Source organism: Acanthochromis polyacanthus, chromosome 8 (assembly GCF_021347895.1).
Source record: "Acanthochromis polyacanthus isolate Apoly-LR-REF ecotype Palm Island chromosome 8, KAUST_Apoly_ChrSc, whole genome shotgun sequence".
Taxonomy (NCBI): domain Eukaryota; kingdom Metazoa; phylum Chordata; class Actinopteri; family Pomacentridae; genus Acanthochromis; species Acanthochromis polyacanthus.
This window is the reverse complement of record NC_067120.1, coordinates 38197714-38216281: the sequence shown is the minus strand read 5'-3', so window position 1 is coordinate 38216281 and position 18568 is coordinate 38197714. Positions and strand designations below refer to the sequence as shown.

Genomic DNA, 18568 nt, shown 5'->3' with positions numbered 1-18568 from the left:
CCCAAAGAAGTACAGACAGTAATGCTCCCATGCATTAACCGCAGGCTTCCAGAAATCCACCAATCAGAGGAAAGTGGGCCTTTAGGGAGGTTTAGGGTTAATATTTAACAATTCTTAGTTTTTCTGCTTAGTTTGTTAACAACGAATCATAAAGGTTTTATCTGAAATTCACAAGAAATGTTCTTCATAAAACCGCACAGGATGCCTTAAATTCTGAACAAATAAAACAGACAGAAACACACTGGAATCCGTTTTACATTTGTTTTTTATTGGTCAGGTCTTCCAGCTACCTTCCCCATTTTGTCAAATATCTAAAATTCCTTTAGGATATATTTAACGATAACACAACACGCATGAAATAAGACGTTCCTGAATGTATTACACATCTACAGAGCATGTTGAAAAGCCCGAATCTGCCTCGAGGTGCACAAACGTGAACATTTTCAATGGGGTCAAGTAAAAGGTGGAAACACAGCGGACGTTTTAAATCCAATTCAGCACCGAAAAAACCACAAACTGTAGCCAAAACGTCGACTTCAGACTCGAGAACAAAGGTCTGAAAACACTATACCGGAAGAAAACCAAGGATTCCTGAACAGTTTCTTCCTTTACAAGAAGGAAAGAAGTCCACTGGCTAAAAATAGAGGTTCATTGACTTTATTAACAAACGTTTCTGACGTGTTTTTAATCATTAAAATTTGAACAAGATGTGGAAATGTCAAGACCAGCAGTGAAAAGTAAAAGAAGCAGCAAAACTACACTGTAAAAAAAGTCCTGCATTCAAACTTTACTCAAGTAAAACAACTAAATTAGCTATAATAATGAGAAAACATTATATTTATGAGTTATTAATGTGACTAATATTGCACAAGGGGCTAATTTTAGCTGCTTTTTAAAATAATATACTGTAATTTATATTAGGTAATATGTGTTTTATATTAATAATGTGAATAAAAAGTGCAGCATTTGTCTGGAACATTGAGTAACGTAGAAGTAAAAGGTGGAAAAAGTCAAGTACAAGTACATGAAAATGAATAAATGTTAGCTTCATTTCACAACTGCTAATAAAATACTCATAAAGTAATACTTGTCTCCAATACTTTAAAAAAATACAGAGCATTTTTTAAAATTACATCGTTTTAATACTTTAAAAAGCACCTATATTTTTTCCTTTGTTTTTTTGTCATTTTATTACGTCAGAAGTTAATATCAAATATAGTCATAAAAGCATAAATTTCAATAATATGATGTAGCATGTGGCTAAGAATTCACCAGTTAGCAGCCCTGATTAATTATTAAATCAGATATTCATAATTTTTCTGATTATCTTCTCACTTTTTAAATCAATTTCTGATCAATTATATTAAAATGCGCGTCTTTTTTCTGACACAATAATTCCCTGTCCACTGCACAAACTTACTGGCTACATGCCACTAATAACAGCCAATCAACACTGAAGGATAAATGTAAAGAAGTTCTCTTTTAATTAAACATGTAAAACATAAAGGCATTTCAGTGCAGTTTTGTGGTCATGTTATTCTAAATTTGGGCTAATTTTGATTAATAATAATCAATATCCGTATAAGATGTGATTATTGATCAATTCCTCATTCGCACTCCTCTAAATGCTTTGTTTTTATCGTTTATTGTGTTTTTTTTTTCTAATTTGCATGCCAATTCATATGGTCATCTCCTTCAGGCACAGTATGACCACAAAGTAATGCTCACAAGCCCTGGGTACAGGCTTCCGGAATTTGGCCAATCAGAGAAGAGTGGGCTTTAAGGAGGGGGGCCTTAAAGAGAAAGGAGCCAATATGGTTCATTTCAGACAATAGACTAAATATAATCATGATAACAGCATAACCTCCAGGTCTGGAAAGTCAAGTGGGAGTGACTTATACCTGTATTCTTTCAAACAGCCAGCAGGGGGCGTTTCCTGTTTGGAAAAGGAATTGAATAAATGTGAGGAAATGACCTGACTTGTCACTTGATTTTCTACCTCAGTAAACATTTTCCAAATTACTTAATAGTCTCAAGTTTTACTTTAAAGTCTCCTTCAATAGAGCCTGAGTAGCTTTTTGTCATTTATGATTCTATTTAGGGAAACACAGGTGTTAAGGGGGTTTAACTGAAAAGCTGTTATTTTTTGAGCTATTTACTGTTTTTCCCTGTTTTGGGAAATTACAAATAGTAACCAGTAATAACAAAGAAAAACATTTCACATGCTGAAAGTGAAAAAACATGTCAAAATTGTACATAATGGCATTCAAAAAAAATCTGTATTTTTATGAATGCTAATCTGTTCTTTTTATAACGTTTGACCGTAAAATTATGCTGTTTTACTGTACTTAAATCAGCTAAAAATGCCATAATTTTACAGATTTTTGCTGTTATTTTTACCATTTTTACACATTTTGAAAGTTACAGTATTCCCCCATTTTTAATTATACTTTTTTGGCGCCTTTGCTGTCAGATTTGTGCCATTTTTCAAATGGATTTTCTTAATATTTCATTTTCTTTTTTTTTTTAACTATGTAGTACACATGCTTTCTTTTATTTACAGTCTACACAAGGCACAGTACACCCAAAAAAGTACAGGCAGCAATGCTCACATGCATTGACTGCAGGCTTCCGGAAGTCGACTAATCAGAGGAAAGTGGGCTTTTAGTGAAGGGGCGGCCTTAAAGGGACAGTAGCGTATCAGAAATAGACACATTAAGGTCTTTATATTTATTAATTTGTAGTTTTTGCTGCTAAATTTGTTAAGAAGAAATCATAAAGGATTCATTTAATCATCAGGTTGTTCCTTAGTGACTATTATCTAAATGTTTTTCTTTTAGTGTCATCATTAGTTTGTCTTCCAGAGTTAAAAAAAAATTAAATCTAATTTTGTCTGGAGAATGTGACACCTGGAGTGGATGTAAAGTTGAAGCTAAAGTTTTAAGCCCAAAAAAATTAATTGATGTATTTCCTGCAGTATGAGGCTAAAAAATTGTAAAACAAAACAAAAAGTGCAAACTTACTGTACTTCAAGGGTCTGTAAGTCTGAAAATGTTCTCAGTATGAAGGTAAAACTCTTCCTTCTAGTAAAGCGTTGGTTTGCTCTCGAGTCTGAATCCTGGTTTTGTGCTCATTCGGCTAAAACAAAGTGCAAATACAGCATCCAGCCTTTTAAACTCACATTCTTAACCCGGATCTGCTGCTGGACGTTGCGTTACTGAAGGTTTCATACATGATATAACAACATGGTCGATGCTTCTAGTCACATGATTACAGCGGTTCTGTGACGACAAAGAAAACGTTTCTAATGACTAACATGTGATGATTGTTCTGGTTTTGCGGCAGTGTTAAAAGATATTTTCTCTCCACAGCTGACCTTAAAACAGCGATCGGGACGGAAAGGCCGACGAGCCCGATGATCAGCTGTCAAAAAAGTTTGTCGTTGGCTTTTTGTTTTCTGTGTGTTAATTTTCAGCATAAATTTGTGTTTATCAGTATCAAAAATTGAGCATAAATAAAGGTGCCGAATGTGTCTGAAGCCGTTGAGGTTTTAACCCTGCACTGTACAAAAGGCCTGGAGACCAAAGGTGTTTTCTCCGCTGTAGGCCACGTACAGAAACCCGTCCTCGTCCTTCTCCTTGTCGTACAGCTGCCCCATCGTCAGGCTGCAACACAGAAACCACACTCCAGTTAGATCAAACCATCAAGCTTCTCCAGTAGGAGTTTGTAAACCTCCAATAAGAGATGTTTGGTGCTGAAGTGGCTGCAGAAACATTCAGGAAATGCAATAAAATTGAAGAAATGCTGCAGATACTGAAACAAAACTCTCATCGTCCACCCAAAACAAGTCTTTAAAGTCTTCAACATTCGAGGTTTTTAGTTCATGGCCTCACTTTTTTAGCCTCTTTTTCCATTTCCATCCATATTTGGACCATTTTTCTAATTTTGTGTCTTGATTTTACCTCCAGATTTGTTTAAAGTGATTTTTAGAAATACATAAGTGCTATTTTTAATGCTCACATGCTCTTGTAGCTGGTGAAGGGCCACCATGACAAAGACTTCTGTGATGCTTAATGACTTCTAGGCCACACATGTTTTACTTTATGCTAAGTGTCTCGTCATAACTTGCACTTTCTCTTCCTGACACCTGAGGTCTGGAACTTGTTATGATTCAAGAAATGCTGCAGATACTGAAACAAAACTCCCAAACCTGCAGCAAGAAACAGCTTCGTCCACCCAAAACAAATCTTTAAAGTGTCTAATATTTGAGGTTTTTAGTTGATGAAATCATTTTATTGTCCTCTTTTGTCCATTTTTATACGTTTTTGGACTTTTTTTGTAATTTTGCATCTTGATTTTGCCTCTAAAGATGATTAAAAGTCCAGCTTTCAGCTTTATTTCAAGGGATTTGACATAAAATGTTGCTTTATCCGTTTAGTTCTTCCATTTTTCCAGGCTCAAAAGCAACCTGACAAACAAATACAAATATAAATCCTATTTTTAATGCTCACGTTCGTATTTCGCGAGCGAAGGCGCACCGTGACAAAGACTTCTGTGATGCTTAAGGAGCTCTGGACCACAGCAGTTGTACTTTACGTTAAGTGTCCTGTCATAACTTGTACTTTCTGTTTCTAGAACCGTTACATGCATTAGAGTTTAAGAAATGCCGTGAGTAGAAAAACAAAAAGCCAACAAATACAGCAAAAACGAAAGCTTCATCTACCCAAAACAAGTCTTTAAAGCGTTTCATATTCAAGGTTTTTACTTTATGGCCTCACTATTTGTCCTCTTTTGTCTGTTTTCATACATATTGGACCGTTTTTTTGGTAATTTTCCATCTTGATTTTGCCTCTAAAATGATTAAAGATGCAGCTTTTAGCTTTAATTCAATGCTTTTTTCATAAATATTATTAGAACCTTTACAGGATCAAAAGCAATTTGAGAAGTGAACATAGAAATATTAGGAAATTTTTTAATATTTCCTGACTTCTGTGACCTATATATACAATATAATTCAAGAAATACAGCAAATATGAAAACCAAAGGCCCAAATATGCAGCAAAAAACATTCCGTCCATCCAAAACAAGTCTTTAAAGTGTCAAATTCTTGAGGTTTTTTTGTTTATGTCCTCTCTTTCTTGACCATTTCTGTATGTTTGCATTTGGTTCTGTCAGAGTTTTGTGCGTATTTGGACAGTTTTTGTGATTGAAGGGATTTTTATAAATGTAATTATTTTTAATGCTCACATGATCATGTAGCTGGTGAAGGGGCACAATGACAAAGACTTCTGTGATGTTTAATGACCTCCAATTGGCACTATTTTGTCGTAAATAATGCGTCCTGATTATGTTATGTGGTTGTATTCCGACACGTGTATCATATGAGATGTAAACAAAGAGTTGTGCAGATGCAACATCCCTAATGGGTTTAAATTATTTCATCAGGAACATCTGCTCCAATATATTAACCAATAAGGCTGAAGACGAAGAGGATACTAGAATCATCTAATAAACACGATTCACTCTGTGGTAAAACTATTTTCTAATGTAGTATTTTTTTAAAATAAGTCACAGCTAGTTGTGATCGGGTTTGGTTCTATTTATGACTAAACTCAGCTACGACGAAGCGTGTTATCAAAACTGAACTGTTGCTGCTGATTCTTCCACAGTACAAAGCTGTGAGAAGCAGGTCAGATTCTTCAGATAAACTCTCTGAAGTGCGTCAGCAGCTGTGAGCAGAAACGTATGGGTTTTCTGGATGACTGTAAACTGAGAGTGAAGGTGTGTCTTCATCCTGATTCACAGGAAGATCGATTACATCTTATAACAAGTCACATGTTGACAGCTTATATCCTTTCAACATTTATTCTGAAAACCTAGTTACTGCGGATGACCAGATTTAATCAAAGGGGTTTAAGTTGGTGAAGGGGCACCATGACAAAGACCTGTTATGTAATGACCCCTGTACCACAGCTGTTGTACTTTATGGGAAGTGTCCCATCTTAATTTGTACTTTCTCTTTCTGACAGCAGTGTGACAGCGGATATAGAACATTGGGATTAATCGGTGCTGAAACTGATTAATTAAAAAATCCTGTAATTGCATCCAATCACAGTCATTTATTATCCAGTATCTGCTGATATAAAGTCCCAATCTGATACCATTTTTCTAGAAAATGTACTTCAAGTACATTAAAGTTTGTAAAAACAATCCAGTGTCTCTCGTTAATGACTGAATATCTAAAAATGCATTTCTACATCTAAGCTGTTAGTTATTGTTCTGTACATGGTCATGACCCTTGTTGTAGAGCTCTGTTAGGATACTGTCTGAATGTAGTATTAGAGGGTAAATGTAGCATTAGAGGGTAAAAATAGTGTTAGAGGGTAAATACAGCGTTAGAGGGTAAATATAGCGTTAGAGGGTAAATATAGCGTTAGAGGGTAAATGTAGCATTAGAGGGTAAATGTAACATTTGAGGGTAAATGTAGCATAAAAGGGTAAATGTAGCATCAGAGGATAAATGTAGCGTTTGAGGGTAACTGTAGCGTTAGAGGGTAAATGTAGTATTCGAGGGTAAATGCAGCATTAGAGGGTAGGATGTAGCATAAAAAGGGTAAATGTAGCTTTAGAGGGTAAATGTAGCGTTAGAGGGTAAATGTAGCATAAAAGGGTAAATGTAGCATTAGAGGATAAATGTAGCATTAGAGGATAAATGAAGCATTAGAGGATAAATGTAGCGTTAGAGGGTAAATGTAGCATTGGAGGGTAAATGTAGCATTAGAGGATAAATGTAGCATAAAAGGGTAAATGTAGCATTAGAGGATAAATGTAGCATTAGAGGATAAATGTAGCGTTAGAGGGTAAATGTAGCATCAGAGGATAAATGTAGAATTCGAGGATAAATGTAGCTTTAGAGGGTAAATGTAGCATTAGAGGATAAATGTAGCATAAAAGGGTAAATGTAGCATTAGAGGATAAATGTAGCATTAGAGGATAAATGTAGCGTTAGAGGGTAAATGTAGCATCAGAGGATAAATGTAGAATTCGAGGATAAATGCAGCTTTTGAGGGTAAATGTAGCTTTTGAGGGTAAATGTAGCATAAAAGGGTAAATGTAGCATCAGAGGATAAATGTAGCATTAGAGGATAAATGTAGCGTTAGAGGGCAAATGTAGCATTAGAGGATAAATGTAGCATTAGAGGATAAATGTAGCGTTAGAGGGTAAATGTAGCATCAGAGGATAAATGTAGAATTCGAGGATAAATGTAGCTTTTGAGGGTAAATGTAGCTTTTGAGGGTAAATGTAGCATAAAAGGGTAAATGTAGCATTAGAGGGTAAATGTAGCATAAAAGGGTAAATGTAGCATTAGAGGGTAAATGTAGCGTTAGAGGGTAAATGTAGCATTAGAGGATAAATGTAGCATTAGAGGGTAAATGTAGCATTAGAGGATAAATGTAGCATTAGAGGGTAAATGTAGCATTAGAGGGTAAATGTAGCATAAAAGTGTAAATGTAGTATTAGAGGATAAATATAGCATAAAAGGGTAAATGTAGCATTAAAGGGTAAATGTAGCATTAGAGGGTATATGTAGCATCAGAGGATAAATGTAGCATTAGAGGGTAAATGTAGCATTAGAGGATAAATGTAGCATTAGAGGGTAAATGTAGCATAAAAGTGTAAATGTAGTATTAGAGGATAAATATAGCATAAAAGGGTAAATGTAGCATTAAAGGGTAAATGTAGCATTAGAGGGTATATGTAGCATCAGAGGATAAATGTAGAATTAGAGGATAAATGTAGCGTTTGAGGATAATTGTAGCATAAAAGTGTAAATGTAGTATTAGAGGGTAAATGTAGCATAAAAGGTTAAATGTAGCATTAGAGGATAAATGTAGCGTTAGAGGGTAAATGTAGTATCAGAGGATAAATGTAGAATTAGAGGGTAAATGTAGCGTTAGAGGGTATATGTAGCATCAGAGGATAAATGTAGCATTAGAGGATAAATGTAGCGTTTGAGGATAAATGTAGCGTTTGAGGATAAATGTAGCGTTAGAGGATAAATGTAGCATTAGAGGATAAATGTAGCGTTTGAGGATAAATGTAGCGTTTGAGGATAAATGTAGCGTTAGAGGGTAAATGTAGCATTAGAGGGTAAATGTAGCATCAGAGGATAAATGTAGCATTAGAGGATAAATGTACAATAGAGGATAAATGTAGCGTTAGAGGGTAAATGTAGCATCAAAGGATAAATGTAGAATTAGAGGATAAATGTAGCTTTTGAGGGTAAATGTAGCTTTTGAGGGTAAATGTAGCATAAAAGGGTAAATGTAGCATTAGAGGGTAAATGTAGCATAAAAGGGTAAATGTAGCATTAGAGGGTAAATGTAGCGTTAGAGGGTAAATGTAGCGTTAGAGGATAAATGTAGCATTAGAGGATAAATGTAGCATTAGAGGATAAATGTAGCGTTTGAGGATAAATGTAGCATAAAAGTGTAAATGTAGCATTAGAGGATAAATGTAGCATTAGAGGGTAAATGTAGCATTAGAGGATAAATGTAGCATTTGAGGGTAACTGTAGCGTTAGAGGGTAAATGTAGTGTTCGAGGGTAAATGTAGTGTTCGAGGGTAAATGCAGCATTAGAGGGTAGGATGTAGCATAAAAAGGGTAAATGTAGTATTAGAGGGTAAATGTAGCGTAAAAGGTTAAATGTAGCATTAGAGGATAAATGTAACGTTAGAGGGTAAATGTAGCATTAGAGGGTAAATGTAGCATCAGAGGATAAATGTAGCATTAGAGGGTAAATGTAGCATTAGAGGATAAATGTACAATTAGAGGATAAATGTAGCATTAGAGGGTAAATGTAGCATTAGAGGGTAAATGTAGCATAAAAGGGTAAATGTAACATTAGTGGGTAAATGTAGCGTTAGAGGGTAAATGTAGCATTAGAGGATAAATGTAGCATTAGAGGGTAAATGTAGCATTAGAGGATAAATGTAGCATTAGAGGGTAAATGTAGCATAAAAGTGTAAATGTAGTATTAGAGGGTAAATGTAGCATAAAAGGTTAAATGTAGCATTAGAGGATAAATGTAGCGTTAGAGGGTAAATGTAGTATCAGAGGATAAATGTAGAATTAGAGGGTAAATGTAGCGTTAGAGGGTATATGTAGCATCAGAGGATAAATGTAGCATTAGAGGATAAATGTAGCGTTTGAGGATAAATGTAGCGTTTGAGGATAAATGTAGCGTTAGAGGGTAAATGTAGCATTAGAGGGTAAATGTAGCATCAGAGGATAAATGTAGCATTAGAGGATAAATGTACAATAGAGGATAAATGTAGCGTTAGAGGGTAAATGTAGCATCAAAGGATAAATGTAGAATTAGAGGATAAATGTAGCTTTTGAGGGTAAATGTAGCTTTTGAGGGTAAATGTAGCATAAAAGGGTAAATGTAGCATTAGAGGGTAAATGTAGCATAAAAGGGTAAATGTAGCATTAGAGGGTAAATGTAGCGTTAGAGGGTAAATGTAGCGTTAGAGGATAAATGTAGCATTAGAGGATAAATGTAGCGTTTGAGGATAAATGTAGCATAAAAGTGTAAATGTAGCATTAGAGGATAAATGTAGCATTAGAGGGTAAATGTAGCATTAGAGGATAAATGTAGCATTTGAGGGTAACTGTAGCGTTAGAGGGTAAATGTAGTGTTCGAGGGTAAATGTAGTGTTCGAGGGTAAATGCAGCATTAGAGGGTAGGATGTAGCATAAAAAGGGTAAATGTAGTATTAGAGGGTAAATGTAGCGTAAAAGGTTAAATGTAGCATTAGAGGATAAATGTAACGTTAGAGGGTAAATGTAGCATTAGAGGGTAAATGTAGCATCAGAGGATAAATGTAGCATTAGAGGGTAAATGTAGCATTAGAGGATAAATGTACAATTAGAGGATAAATGTAGCATTAGAGGGTAAATGTAGCATTAGAGGGTAAATGTAGCATAAAAGGGTAAATGTAGCATTAGAGGGTAAATGTAGCATTAGAGGGAAAATATAGCATTAGAGGGTAAATGCAGCATTAGAGGGTAGGATGTACTGTGGCCCTACAAGATCCAGCAGATGTAGAAAACCTGAATTCTCCACATCAGTAAATGCATCATAGATCTGCTGTAGTTCCTGGTTGTTCCACCAGGTGGAGCCACTTCCTGTTTAATACTGTAGAGACCAGAGGAGGCGTCACTTAGACTATAGTTTATGTTAAAGCAGAGAGCATTGTGGGAGTTTAGTTAGCAACGGGCACCATGACAAAGACTAATGTGGTGATTAATGACCTCCAACCAGAGCTAACTTATTAAAAGCGTCCCACCACAACTTTGCTCTAACTTTTGACACTTGTGAGGCAGCAGTTTGATGTCGATCCCGATGACCGTCAGACAGGAAACAGTTGGACCTTTACCGATGTTTCTACAGGAAGTGATGTGGTTCTCACCTGGACTGGGGGACGGTTTTGTCGACGAACAGGAAGATGGCTTTCTCCGAAGGCAGCTGGATGCGTTTCCTGATGATCCACATGAACTGGGCCACCGTGATGTCGGACGGCACCAGGTACTTCCTCTTATCGATGTCCACGATCTGGGAGCCGGAAACCTTCTCCACGATCACCTGCAGCCAACACAGGTGGCGCTTTAACTCTCAGGTCTAGAGTCTGGAGAACGTTAGCTTCACTGCTGTGACCAAATATCTACGGCTGTCGGTGATACGAATTGCTGGAACGTTGCAAAAAAAATGTGAATTAAGTTTCATTTCATTTACTGTTTTGGAGCAAATCAACTAAGTATTTCATCAGAAGGTGGCGCTGTAGGCTGTATGGCTAACCTTACTGTTTTTAAATGTAGTATTCCACAGTTTCATAACATAATTTTTATAATAATTTCATTTCTATAGAACCTTTTAAAAATAAAGTTTACCAAGTGCTTTACAGATGGGACAACCTAAAAAAGAAGGAAACTCAGGAAGAACACTGAACAACAGAAGCAGAAAAACCAGCCAGGCAAAACACGGGAAAAGATTTTCAAAATAAAACAATACACCTAGACTAGATAAGAAAATAAAAGCATTTTTTGTGTCTTATTTGGTGTTTTGTGTCATTTTGTTTCTCGTTTTGTAACATTTTGTCTTGTTTTTGTTATTTTTTGTCTGACTTTTGTCATTTTGATCATGAAGTAAAATCCTCTCTGGTTCAGTTCCACGTAGCTGTGACTAAATGTTATGTTCCTTTTTAGACACTCTGCGATCTAGAAGTTGTAATGTGGAAATGATAAATTGAGGCTGAATGTGGATGAAATTGAACCTATCTTTCCTCATAAATTCCAGGTTGTTCATGCTGTTTTGTAAAAAGATAATTCCTTAAATGTGAACATTTTTGCACTAAAACAAAGGAAACATTTGTACTTGTGGTTGTTTGTAGGTTATTATGCTGTGGTTTTACTGGTCACTGGAGGTCAAACTGGGCTGAACGGGACCCTGAACTAAGTGAGTTTGACACCCCCAATTTAGACCATTAAAAAGACGACATCACGTAAAAACAAACGCCTAAAAAGTGGTTTTAAGAGGTGATTTACATGTTTTATATGTATTTATATCATCAGTAGAGTTTATTACTTTGGTTTTACTTCTACTAAATAATCATATTTTAGCAGATTTGTTGAATAAATGTAGAATTAGCCATAAACTAGATCATATTTTCCATCAATTTGAGCTGAAAGATGCCACAGAAATTGCAGAAAATGTTGATTTGCGCAGCTTTAAAGCATCAGAACATCAAAATGAATGTAAAGTTTCCTCCGTTCTTCCTTCCCGTCAGTCTGATGTGAAATCCAACAAACAGAGCGACACAATAGGAAGAACTTCCTCCAGCTAACAGCTGCAAACTGCAGCTAAACTGGTTCAAAGGATTGAATTTAACGTCCTTTGTTCCTCCAAACAAAAGGCTTCATGTTTGTAGAGCTCAAGTGTTAAAGTCACCTGTTAGATTCATTAAAATACAAAGAGCTGCAGGTGAAGCTGAGAGTCTCTGAAGTCGCTTTATTTAGATGCTGCCGGTGCTTATTAGGTTTTACTCACACAAAGTTGATTATATTGTCAAAAAAAAATGACAGTATAATCAATGTTTGCATGCACGATGACAAAAACTGGCATTTTAGTGAAGATTTTTGACATGAATCATCATTAATGTGGTTTATCTTTAATTATTTCAGTAAAATGAGCTGATTTTTGGATTCCATCAGCTTTGAAGAGTTTCTAACCGAATATTAGTTAAGTTTCTAATTGTTTTCCTGGCAGTAATTCAAATAACTTTTTTACATTTGTGCTTGTGTGCAGGCATTCCTATTATTATTGTTGTTATTTATATTATTATGTTGTTGTCTGTGGTTTTACAGAGCTGTAAAATCTTCATTACTTTCAGATTCCCCTTTAAGACAAAATAGTTTATTGTATCTGACAATAACTTAAAAATCTGTAAAGCAGCAGCTCTGATGTTATTTTCCAACAACATATTTACGGTTTACATCGACAGCTAAAGTGTCACATATTCTTCTGGTGGGTGTTTTAATAAAAACTGCTGCACAGTTCAGTCATCTGAGGAGTTTTATGCTCAGCAGGAAGCCTCAATTAAACAGTCTGTAGCGGCTGCATTTCTTTTGATTGTCATGACAGAGAGACGAGCTGCAAGGCATGATGGTCTGAGTGGATCCATGGAGGGTGCAGATACACATTAGTGATGAATTTGTGGTGCTTTATTGTGCAGAAGTCATGTTTTCTTACTGTGTTTAACTGTATTTGTTGAAAGTATTCACTGTTATTTTACAGATTTTCCCAGTTTTTCTAAATAACAGACAATATTTAGTAAAATCACAGGAAAAAAGTATTAATTAATATGCTAATTGTTTTTTTTAAAGAAAAAACAGGTCAAAACTGTAAATCTTTTTTTTAACAAATAGTAATTCACTCTTGTATTTAAATCAGCAAAATGTATATTTTAGAGATATTTACAATTTTTTAAATAGATTTTTTACGGCTTTAAATGTTACAGTAGTCAACCATTTATAATTGCATTTTTTATGTTGCGTTAAAAGACAAATTCTGCATAATAACGGTTGAAAAATCATTTAAAATATATTTTAAAACAGCTATTTTACAAAATTTCCTGTTTTCTTAAATTACAGATAACTACTAAAATCACAGAAAAAAAATGAATTTTCATGGTAGCTGTAAAATATATATTTTTTAAAACTGGCAGAAAGTGTAAAAAATGTCAAATCTGTAATTCATTCTTTTTCTGTCCTTCGCCATAAAATGACATCATTTCTACAGTATTTAAATCAGCAAAAATATAATTATTTTTAACCGATTTTCTCTTTTTTGAAAGAATAAATCTGTATATTAAGGATAAAAATGGTAAATTAGTTTTTAAATGTAATTTTACAGATTTTCCCTGTTTTCACTGTAAAATTTAATTAATTTTACTGAATTTAAATCTGCAAAATATTTTCTAATATTTTTATATTTTCTATCATTTGAAAAAAATGATTTTTTAAAAGTAATTAAGATCCTTGGACAGTATATAAAATACAAATTAACCAAACTAATTTAGATTATTAACCCTCAAGTGACCAAGTGTTGTCATTTATGACCCCAGCCATAGAATTATATTTGCCGGTTTTATATCTTTTATCTGAAAAATGTTTCCTACCATGAATTTGTCAATCTACTTGTCCTACAGCTGCTCATAGTTTTTTGTAGAGATCGGCCAACTGGTGTGACAAGGATAATGGAAACTTGTCTGGGGTCACTTATGACCCCAGAAAGATGTATAGGTTTTTCACTATTGTAGGCCTTAGTTTTATTTATTTATTTCTACCTCTAATCGCTATATTTCAGTGTTTTGCACTATAGCTGGTAGACCTACATTTTTAGCCACAGCTGCCCTGGGGCAGACTGACTGGCTGCCAATCCACTCCTACAACCCCTCTGACCACCACCAACATTACACAGCATACACATTCATACACCAGTGGAAGTGGCAGCACTGGAGCTAAGGTGGGTAAAGTGTCTGAGCCACAGCCGCCCCTAATCTAAATACTTCTCTGCATGTTACATTGCACACATACAGACAAGATGTTTGTGTAGATTTTGTTTTTATGTTCTTTTGATTTACTATTGAGGAAACAAAAGGAATAAAGTTTTAGAAGAAGTGGCAGACAAAGCGTGTCTAAATAAATGTTATTGTGTTCTTAACATGCATCATATTGTTCATATGGTTTTACTTTAGCTCTGAGTCAAAAATGATTAAAATCCATGAATAATTACAGAAGGTTATTTTAGAATATCCATCTTAAAATGCAGTGGAGTGGAATAGGTAAGAAAGCACAAAAAGAGGCAATAAAGTAGACATGTTCCTGTGTAAAATATGGTTATTTTAGTCGCTGAAATAGCTTGGTCGTTTGAGGGTTAAGTAAGTTAAAGACACTACATTATTATAGATAAATGTGACGTCTAGGTGTTTATAAACCAGGACGCGTCTCATTTCTCTGCTCCAGTGAGCTGTTTCCTCCTCTATCAGCTCTTCTATCTCGTTATCTGCAGACTCTGTGTCGCTCTTTAAAGCCTCCACCACTCACCGGGACTCTGTCGGGATATTTGTTGCGTATTTTGGCGGATTCCACACATCGGTGCTCTGAGGAGGAGACAGCAAACAGACAGAAAGTCAGAGATTAGAGGGATGACGAGGCCTGCAGGGACTCCTCACGTCCAGCCAAAGGAGGAGGATAAACAGCAGGTTAAGTTCAGCAGAATGAATCCAGAAACATGAGGAGGTGACGGTGATGAGATCCATTTAGGTTCAGGACTTCATTAGCCCAGATAAGAGGCCTACTTTTGGAAGTGCTTCTTTGAAAAGGAGCCTGAGGAGAAGCTGAGGAAGAGACAAATTCAGCTGCTAGACTGAAGTTCATCCAAAAAAATCCAGAAAATGAAGATTCTCGGAGGAACCTTACATTGTTTTATTCACCAAAAACACATAAAACGACAACAAAAAAAATTCAAAAAACAAGGCCAGATACATCAAATACAATCACACAGAGACACAAAACACAAGAAAGACCTTTAAAGAAATGCAAAATAACTTAAAAAATGCAAAACAATCCCATAGAGATGGTAAACAATCTGAAATATGCATAAGGCAATGCTAAAAAGATGTTAAATGTTTTTTAAATGCAGCATAACTTATAAAAAGCAAAACAATCCAAAATAAGCACAAGATAACAAAAAGATGAAACATAACTGTTAAAAAATGCAAAACAATCCAAAGTACACTTAAAACAACAAAAAGATGCAATCTAGCTCTTTTAAAAATATGCAAAACAATCCTAAAGACACATAAAATGGCACAGAGGGATGCTAAACAATCCCAAATACACATAAAGCAACAATAAGAAGATGTAAAAATAACTGTTAAAAAAATCTCAAACACATAAAATACAACCACAAAGATACACAAAACTATTCTTGAAAGGCACACAAAGGAACTACAAAAAAACACTAAACAAAACAAAATAGTGTCCTAAAACACATGAAATAACCATGAAGACACTAAAGACTCCCAAAAGAGATGGAAAATTGTCACAAAATGACACGATAGATCTATAAATGTACACAAAACAACTCCAAAGACATACAAAATGAAAACAAAGAGAGAGAAAACAACCACAAGGGCACACAAAACTACACAAAAGAGACACAAAATAACCACAAAAACACCAAACTATTTGAAAATCACAGAAAAACACAACAAAGAAATGTAAAATAACTACAAAAAGACACAAAATGATGCCCTAAGACACACAAAACAATCATAAATCAGCATCAAGGCCCCCAAAACAAGATACAAAACAACTACAAGAACACAAAACAATAACAAAGAACTGTGAAACAATTACAAAGACGCACAAAATAACAACATAAGATGCACAAAACATCAAAGGAACACAAAACAACTACAAAAAGTAACAAAATGATGCCTTAAGACACACACAACAATCAAAAATAGATACCAATCTACCCAAAAAAGACACAAAACTATTTGAAAGTCACACAAAATAACAAAAAACTGCAAAACGCACACAAAGCAACGCACTAAGGCACACAAAATGACAGACATTTAAAACAACAACAAAGGACACTAAATAAATCCATAAGACACACAAAACAATTAGAGACACTAATTTATAAAAAGGACACACAAAATGCATGAAAACTTTAAATTAGCAGATTTTTTTAAGTGGAATTTGACGCTGCAGAGGATGCATGCAATGGACAAAATACATCTCTGACTTATTTATTGATCAGAAATGTTAAAAAGAAGCTTAATTTTCCAGCAATAATTTGATTTCCAGTGAAAACTTGTAACTTGCAGGCCTGAAACAACCTGTTCTAGTTGGATTAGTGTGGAGAGAATTTTAAACCAAACTCTATTTAAAATTCTACCAATTTTAGGGCTACCAGGTCTTGACTGTACAGTAGTGGTGACGACTAGTTTTAAGTGTTTACATGCATCCTGAACTGTATTAACAAGCAGTCAGGTGTTATTTTATGAAGCCAAATTAAATTAAAGAATCCATAAAACACTTTGCAACAAATGGTTTTCCACGAGGATTTAAAACTATGCATGCAAACTTTAAATTGGCAGATTTTTGAATGGAATTTGGTGCTGAAATATCTGTGAGCCATTGAAAGTCATAAATGTAAGAACTATACACCAAACTCCATTCAAAATTATATTAAATAAATATTTACACAGGAACCTTGAATTATTTATAATATATGGAGTATTTTACAAACTGTAGCCAAGAAGCTCTTTAATTCGGCATCCATATACTAGTGGTCAAGACTAGTTTTAACTGCTTATTTATATTCTGAATGTTGTTAACGAGCAGTTTAAAGTGCTATTTTATGATGCTGAATTACCTGAAAGTATCTACAAAAATAGATTTTTAGACCAGGGGTTAAATTTATGCATGGAAATATTAAAATTAGCAAATTTTTAAATAGAACTTTGGAGAACTTTACACCAAACCCCATTCAAAATTCTACCATTTTTAGGTCTACCAGGTCTGGATCATGCAGTAGTGGTCACGACTAGCTTTAAGTGTTTAAATGCATCCTGGAAGGTGTTAACAAGCAGCCAGGGGTTATTTATGAAGCCGAATTAACTGAAAGCATATAAAAATATTTTGTATTCCATGTTTCTTCTATCTGCGGTCACACATTTTCACGGAAACGTTAAATAAGCAGATTTCTGAATGGATTTTGGCGCCGGACTGTCTGCATGCAGCACTTGGAGCGCACTAATTTGCTGCGATGTTAAAGGTGAGCCAGGTTTATCTCGCTAGCATCAGCAGCTAATCATGCAGCCATGATGGATGCTCAGGCAAAACATGCGTCTGTTTGTGCGCCTGTTGTGGGATGATGAGGCAGAAATGGATGCGCAGACGGGAGGAGGGCGCATGACATGACAAGAACATCTCCGGTTTCATAACAACCCCGGGGCTCCGTTACCGAGGGAATGGTCCTCCTTGAACATCCATTTCATCTTTGCTGGATCCCCGCACTGAGGCGTGACGGCTGCGGAGCGGCGGCTGCTGATCTGCGGATGGTTTCGGAGTAAAGACAAAGAAAATGTGCGCAAAAATCCGAACAGAAGCGCAGAAAACAGACCGATCGGTGCCTGTGTGTGTGCGTGTGTTTGAGAGTCTACCGGAGCTTTCAGCTGGACGTCTGAGCCCGGAGTGACGTCACCGTCTGACTGAAGGGAGGCGATGGAGGGATGGTGCGTTCAGGTGCAGCCAGAGATGAAATATGTTAAGCCAATATAGTATATACAATATATATACGTCATTGTGTTTTGCACTGAGCAGACTGATGCGTTCAGGGTCCAGGCAGGAGTTAAGGATGCAGAACGAAACTTTTTCATAAAATAAGGAAGAAAAATGTGCAAATAAATTGAATAAATTATCTTTTTTTCTCTGTAGAATATATATTTCTTTAGTTCTGTGAGTCCCAAAAGAGATTCTTGACAGAAAATGATGACAAAAAGATACAAAGCAGCAACAAAAACAAGCAAAACATACACATAGATGCAAAATCACTGTAAAATAATACAAAATGGCTGTGAAGAGATGTGAAACATCAATAAAGATGAATACAACAATCCCAAAAAGATGCAAAACAGCAACAAAGACATGCAAACACACACAAAGAGACACAAAATAATCCCAAAAAGACATGAAGTGACCATAAAGAGATGCAAAAACGCTATATAGAGGAATAAAATAATCCTAAAGATTCTACAATTCTACAATTTCATTTAGCAGATGCTTTTGTCCAAAGCGACGTACAACACAAGCAAGAATTCAGACATAAGGAAAAATCTGTAGTAAATGCAAAAAGTGCTTCAAGTGCGATTGGTCAAAGGTGTTGCCATCAAGTTGCAGAAGAAGTGCCAAACCCCCCAGAAAGAATC

The 18568-nt window shown here is 35.3% G+C and overlaps 1 protein-coding gene across 1 annotated transcript; it reads right to left on the bottom strand.

Annotated features, from left to right (window-relative positions):
* Window positions 1-247: 247 nt before the first annotated feature.
* On the bottom strand, window positions 248-17864 carry LOC110966675 (gamma-aminobutyric acid receptor-associated protein-like 2). The gene is made up of 4 exons (XM_022216110.2): window positions 17605-17864; window positions 14670-14725; window positions 10478-10650; window positions 248-3665 (listed from the first exon to the last, which is right to left on the bottom strand). The coding sequence occupies exons 1-4, from the start codon at window positions 17636-17638 to the stop codon at window positions 3551-3553; spliced, it is 378 nt and encodes a 125-aa protein (XP_022071802.2). The 5' UTR covers window positions 17639-17864; the 3' UTR covers window positions 248-3550.
* Window positions 17865-18568: the final 704 nt, after the last annotated feature.

Bases quoted from the DNA above. Each gene is read 5' to 3' on its own strand.
- LOC110966675 (XM_022216110.2), bottom strand. From the start codon at position 17,638: ATGAAATGGATGTTCAAGGAGGACCATTCCCTCG. The intron at 10,651-14,669 runs GTGAGTGGTGGA...TGTTGGCTGCAG, and splicing joins AATATCCCGACAGAGTCCCG to GTGATCGTGGAGAAGGTTTC. The intron at 3,666-10,477 runs GTGAGAACCACA...TCTGTGTTGCAG, and splicing joins AAAACCGTCCCCCAGTCCAG to CCTGACGATGGGGCAGCTGT.